Raw genomic sequence first — 6,000 nt, 5'->3', positions numbered from 1 at the left:
TCTGTAACTAATGAACTTCAACTATCTGAAATTTTAAACTATTTGAACATGTTTTAGTACCATGTAATCGAGAGAACACTGTATCTTGATTGCACATTTGCTATGCATAGTTGGGTTTTGCATTATAATTCAGTAGTTTTAAATCCAATTTGTCTAAACTTCTAAAAGACTATTCTACCACAATTAATCTACCTATAAAACAGTTTATAACTCATTCTTTTTTTATCAGTTTGCCTGGTAGGTGTGGCAAGCATTCACTTTTATTAACAAAACTCGATCACATAATTAGTTTTGCATGGTTATACTTTTTAATTTTACATCATAATGTTGGCTTTCATGCTGTATCTTCATGGTATTTACCTCAATTTCTTCCAAGCCACAAAAGGTTTGAGATTTGATGGATAATCTATTCAGGTACCAATTTTCAGTTTCTTCCAACAAGTGATTTACCCTGTAGGCATGAAAACATTCTATTTTTCTTGAATAGTCATTAAAAACTCCACAGATTTTTAATTCAAGCCAAAACTGGTATCAAGATTCTGCTTTATAGCCCCCTTATGTGTGCCAAATTTTACGACAATCAGTAAATATGTTTGTACTTTACGGCAGTTGATGTCAAGTGTGTGAAAAGGCAACGGAGAAAAAAAGAAATTAAAAGGCTCATAGTTTGGGAATCCTTGGAATCATTTTGCTCAAACTTTTTATGTGGACTTCTGAAGGTGGAAAGAATTTACATAGAAAAATCATTTCATTTCGTAAAGGCAACAAGGAGCTATGTATGCGTGAAATTGCACTATTTTTTCTTCCCCACAGTGTGCTTCCCCACAGTGTGACTGTCTTGATCTAGTGAAGTACTGTGAACTATGTAAAACAAGTTTTAAAGATTGAGGTAAACAGTCACTTACTCTAATAAAGCGGTCAATTTCTAGTCCATAATTGTAATATAACAGTCCCTAATATGAGACCCCAACTAATTTTAGGAAGACAGTTGAGAATAACATGTGACTCAGGGATAATTTTTAGAACAATAAATAATTAGAAAACAGTTTCTTGATAGAATACAACAGAGGATTTTGGAGCATAATTATTTTTTTGGCAAAATGTTTAACTTACATTGAATGATGGGAGCAAGATTTCCATCAGCAAACAACTGTAAATAATGACCACATGTAGATGTGATGATTTTAATTAAATTATAGTTAGCAATCAAACCAGTAAACTGTTGTATGTATTAGTGAAGACATGCCAGTGGCAAGAAATGGTTGTCACGAAGTTATCCAGTGAATAGGGGTGGAAAGTAAAGGGTATGCAGTTGGTGAATATTTCTCCATAAAGTGACTGCCATCCTTAATGTCCAAGATAGTGTCTAATAGGTTTATACACGTGTTAGTGTACAGAAACAGAAACATAAGAAAGTCAAGTACACAATCATAGCCAACCTTGTTTGTTAAATTTAGAGCTGCAGTGAGTCTTCAGTGCTGCACATAGTGAGTGAACTTAGATTTTGATTTTGCTTAATCCACTGTAAAGAACTACGTATTTAAAGGAGGCTTTTGATTTATAAGATCAGTCAAGTTTTGTTATTACTAAGCACTGTTTTAGCATGCACACAACTTTATAAAAAGTGTCAGTACATTTGATAGTTGTGTGATATATATATATATGCTCACTGATATATTGAATATATTTGCCACAGCTCCTCCAACAATCCCTCCACCATTGTCACCAATCATAACTGATGATGGTTTAGAGGTGACAGTTGGCTATAATGACACTTGTATCAATAACACATTTATGGGAACAGTGAACTTCACTTGTGTTGTGGTGGGTGGTAGAACACCAGTGACAATAGAGTGGCTAGTGGATGGTGAAGTGTTTACTGGTGATAGTCATTCTGTGATCATATCAGTAAATGAGACTGCATTTCTACTGGTCATTGGTATTGATAATGGAGCAACTGTTGAACAAGACTTGAAGTATTACGCATGTCAAGCTACCAATCGTGATGGAAGTGCTACAGTATTTTCTCAGTTATCAAGATGTGGTGAGATGGTTATACTGTTAGTACTATACAGTTGGATGAGTGCTACAAGTTTTGAGTATAGCTATGGCACATGCTATGTGCATAATTAGACACCTCCATTTTCACCAGTATTAAATACTTCAAATCATAATAAATGATCCTTTAGTGTGTTGCAAGATGAAAACAAAAGCATTATGGAACATTTTGAATAAAAGGTGCCCAATCTTGTAATATGATTAATTTTAAATGAGCTTGTTTGACTTACTTATGGATGTACTAATGCAAGTACTGTGTGTAGAACTGCCTGTTGCATTTCCTGACTGGCCCCCCACTGGGGGTTTAGAAAACCCGGACCGGACCAGACCAGGTCAACTTCTTCAAGTAAGCCAATTCACACAATAGCTGTAACATACAATTCACGCAATAGCTAGCTATAACATACACTCTTCACCTTGTAGCCACTCTGCCAAGAACATAATTAGCTAGCTACAATGGCTCAGACTGCAACAGTGATCACGCACGAAACTTCATCCACGATAAAACAACCTAACCAAGCTATTAAAGTACTTTCTACTACATTACACTACACAATCGCTACAAGCTCTTTCTGTTGTACTCAAATGTTACACACACTAGTAACCGCCCGAATTTATTAGAATCGTGATATACAAAGTGAAAGGAACTAAGATAACAGCAAACCTCTCTCTGAATTTATTTCGGTAGTGATGAATGAGTAATGGAGTATTTATAGCTACATGTCAAGGTAAGCTTTAAATAGAACGAAACCTTACTACTCCAGAAATCATTATAGCTACCCTGCATGGGCACTAGCTTACCTTTCTTAGTTTAGCCAGCCATCCATGACTATTCCTTTACATAAGTTCGAAGGATTGCTGTTATCTTAGTTAATTTCACTTTGTATATCACGATTCTAATAAATTCGGGTGATCGCTAGTGCCGAGTGTGTAACAGTTGAGTACAGCAGAAAGAGCTTGTAGCTTTGTAGCGATTGTGTAGTGAAATGTAGTAGAAAGTATTTTAATAGCTTTAAGTTAAGTTGTTTTATCGTGGATGAAGTTTCGTGCGCAATTGCTGTTGCAGTCTGAACCATCGTAGCTAGCTAATTATGTCCTTGGCAGAGTGACTACAAGGTGAAGAGTGTATGTTATAGCTAGCTATTGTGTGAATTGTATGTTATAGCTATTGTGTGAATTGGCTTACTTGAAGAAGTTGACCTGGTTCGGTCCGGTCCGGTCCGGGTTTTCTAAACCCCCCTCCCACTGCTGCACAACTACTACCATCTACCTTGATATGTTAATAAGAAAATAAAAAGCTAATTAAAGTAGCTAATATCTGAATAAAATTAATAAGAGGATAAAAATTATTTTATTTTTATTTGGCCAGTCTGACAAAATATTATAGTTTTTCAAAGCTTGACAGCCCATAATTTAACAAGTACACAGAAAAATTTGGAATGTGTAACTAGAGTAGGGACCATAGCACATCGATAAAAATCACTGAAACAAGTGCACGATATTAAACCACAGTAAAACAATAAGAAATGTTACATCCCTACTGTGCATTTCCATTATCCTGAGCACAGTAGGGATATAACACTTCTTATTGTTTTACTGTGATTTAATATCGTGCACTTGTTTCAGTACTTTTTATCGATGTGCTATGGTCCCTACTCTAGTTGAAAATTCCAAATTTTTCTGTGTACTTGTTTGTCAACTTTTTTTGTAAATAATTATTATGACTTGTGAACCCACACATATTGCATCTGAAATGGCACCGCACGCCTCAGCTTTATAGTCTAAAAAGTAAAAGTATCCATTACGCTTCGTTGTCAGCTATGTTCAACCTGTTACACAGCAGTATGAATCAAAAACTGTTCAAAAAGCACCTCTGGAATCGAAGTAACCGCTATCAAAAATGCAAACGATTTCCATTACGAAAGGTAAGCCATCACGTGCTACCACCAAATTGACACTTCTTGCTGTCAGCAAAGATGAATGGGACACAAAGGAGGACACTGGTAAGTCCATCAAGAATGCATTGTACGTACTGCGGTATGCCAAAAGGAACCTCTCAGGCCAAAACAACTTCAAACAGTGAAAAAATCAAGCCCGTAGCCGTAGCCGTTATTGAGTTATGCTTCTCTGAAGGCATCAGTCAGTTACTTAGTCAGTCATAGAAAATTCTGTTAAATAATTTTTTTTTAAATTCCGTAGCAACTTGTTGAAAGCATTGCGGGGCGATCTGAAAGTTTGTTTTACCTAACCAATACTGCCTCATCGTCGTCAGGGAAAATTGAGGCTGTTTTTGGGTGATTTTATTTTGTGGGCCATGCCTACTTCTTTGTGGTCCCTACTATACATTACTATTGTAGTGTATGATAAACCTATACTTAAAAATTATAGACACACTAATTATGAGCAGGTTATGATTTGTAAATCTTGCCAATAATTGGAAAGACTATAAGATTGGTTTTGTCAGACTGGATCACATGTGTTCAACTCAGATATTAGCATTATTTTTGATTAGCATTACTTTTGATATTATATAGAAACTGGTCCAGTTGTTGATATCGGAGTGACAGAGTTTCCATGTCCAACATCTAGTGGAAACATTGGGGGCAACTATTCAGCCCTCATGGACCAGTTTGTTATCATCAACTGTACACTAATTGATGGTTTCCCCATACCCAACATCAGCTGGCTTTACATGGATGAGGAGTTAACTATGTTTAGGGACAGTCCCACCATCAACATAACAGTTACCAATGACACTATTGGACTATATTCCTGTAATGTTGTCAATGAACTGGGGAATGAGACAGCATCAAGTTATGTTGATATACTAAGTTAGTGCATATAGAATGTTTTGTTGCCATCTGTATTAGCCTACTATGCCATATCTTATTAGGGACAAGTGTGTCATTCCATAAAGAAGCTATATGACTTGGTTTATTATTGATAATGTGCACTTGTGTTTCTTAGCTAATCCATTCCACATATTTTGGTGTATGTGGAACATGTAATGAAGTATTAATGGTCTACTGTTACTAGGATTGAAAATTAACTCTATTGTGGGACTCCAAAGAACTTTTCTTATAGTAAATTGTTATATCATTAGCCATGCCTTTGTGTTTAGGCCTGCATCAAATATGCCATCATAGTAAAAGGAATAATAGTTTGGAGTGCCATGCCAGCATAATGTTAGCATATTAGGTGGATATTTCAAACTATGAAGCTTAATTTTGTGAAAATAGATCGATACTCCCTAATAGAGCAGTCAGTGTAAACTGCAAACTGCAATAGAGCACTCAAATGCATTATACATAGCTTTTTAGATCGATACTCTCAAATAGAACAGTCACTTTGTAGTGAATCACTCTAATAGAACATTCACTGATTAAAATTTTCCAATAACTGTTGCTAACATAGGAGCATAATGCAAGCATAATGGGAACACTGAAGAGCATAATGGGTGAAAATTTTGAGAAATTTCTGAAAGCATTTTGGCAAAATTTTGAGCATACTTAACTCAAGCCTATTTGTATTCTATTTGAGGTGTATTGTAAAATAATGACATCACAAAAGTATAAACATTCAATTGCTATTGGTATTAAGTGATCCGCATCATGTTCAGTTCACATGCAGCTCATCTCATTAATGCCTTTTTTCAAGTGTTCATAGAATGTCAAACTGGAATGCATACAGTGATATCACTGAGTTAAGTATTACCTCTAGCCTGTCCATAGAATCTGATTAATAACACCAATAAGCCACCAGAAGAAGTATTAATAGTTTAACACATGATTATGTACAGGCTACATTGAAAGCAGGATATTCTCTCCCTTACCTATTATCATAAAGTATTTATATTTATTTGTGTTACATTGAAGTAAAGAGTATACTTGTTTGCACTTATGAACAGATTTTTATACTACATTTTTGTCATAGTTTGTAATG

The 6,000-nt window shown here is 35.3% G+C and overlaps 1 protein-coding gene across 1 annotated transcript in view; it reads left to right on the top strand.

Moving 5' to 3' along the window:
- Positions 1-1,662: 1,662 nt before the first annotated feature.
- The window catches only part of LOC136245217 (extracellular matrix organizing protein FRAS1-like), a 66,896-nt gene continuing 62,558 nt past the window's right edge, over positions 1,663-6,000 (top strand). The window contains exons 1-2 of the mRNA XM_066036713.1: positions 1,663-2,044; positions 4,593-4,889. Coding sequence (XP_065892785.1) covers positions 1,663-2,044; positions 4,593-4,889 — 679 coding nt within the window. The remainder of the gene's footprint in view (positions 2,045-4,592; positions 4,890-6,000) is intronic.

The sequence above is a fragment of the Dysidea avara genome, chromosome 15 (genome assembly GCF_963678975.1).
Source record: "Dysidea avara chromosome 15, odDysAvar1.4, whole genome shotgun sequence".
In the NCBI taxonomy this organism is placed as follows: domain Eukaryota; kingdom Metazoa; phylum Porifera; class Demospongiae; order Dictyoceratida; family Dysideidae; genus Dysidea; species Dysidea avara.
The sequence above is the reverse complement of the archived record's forward strand: the minus strand, read 5'-3'. Positions and strand labels throughout refer to the sequence as shown.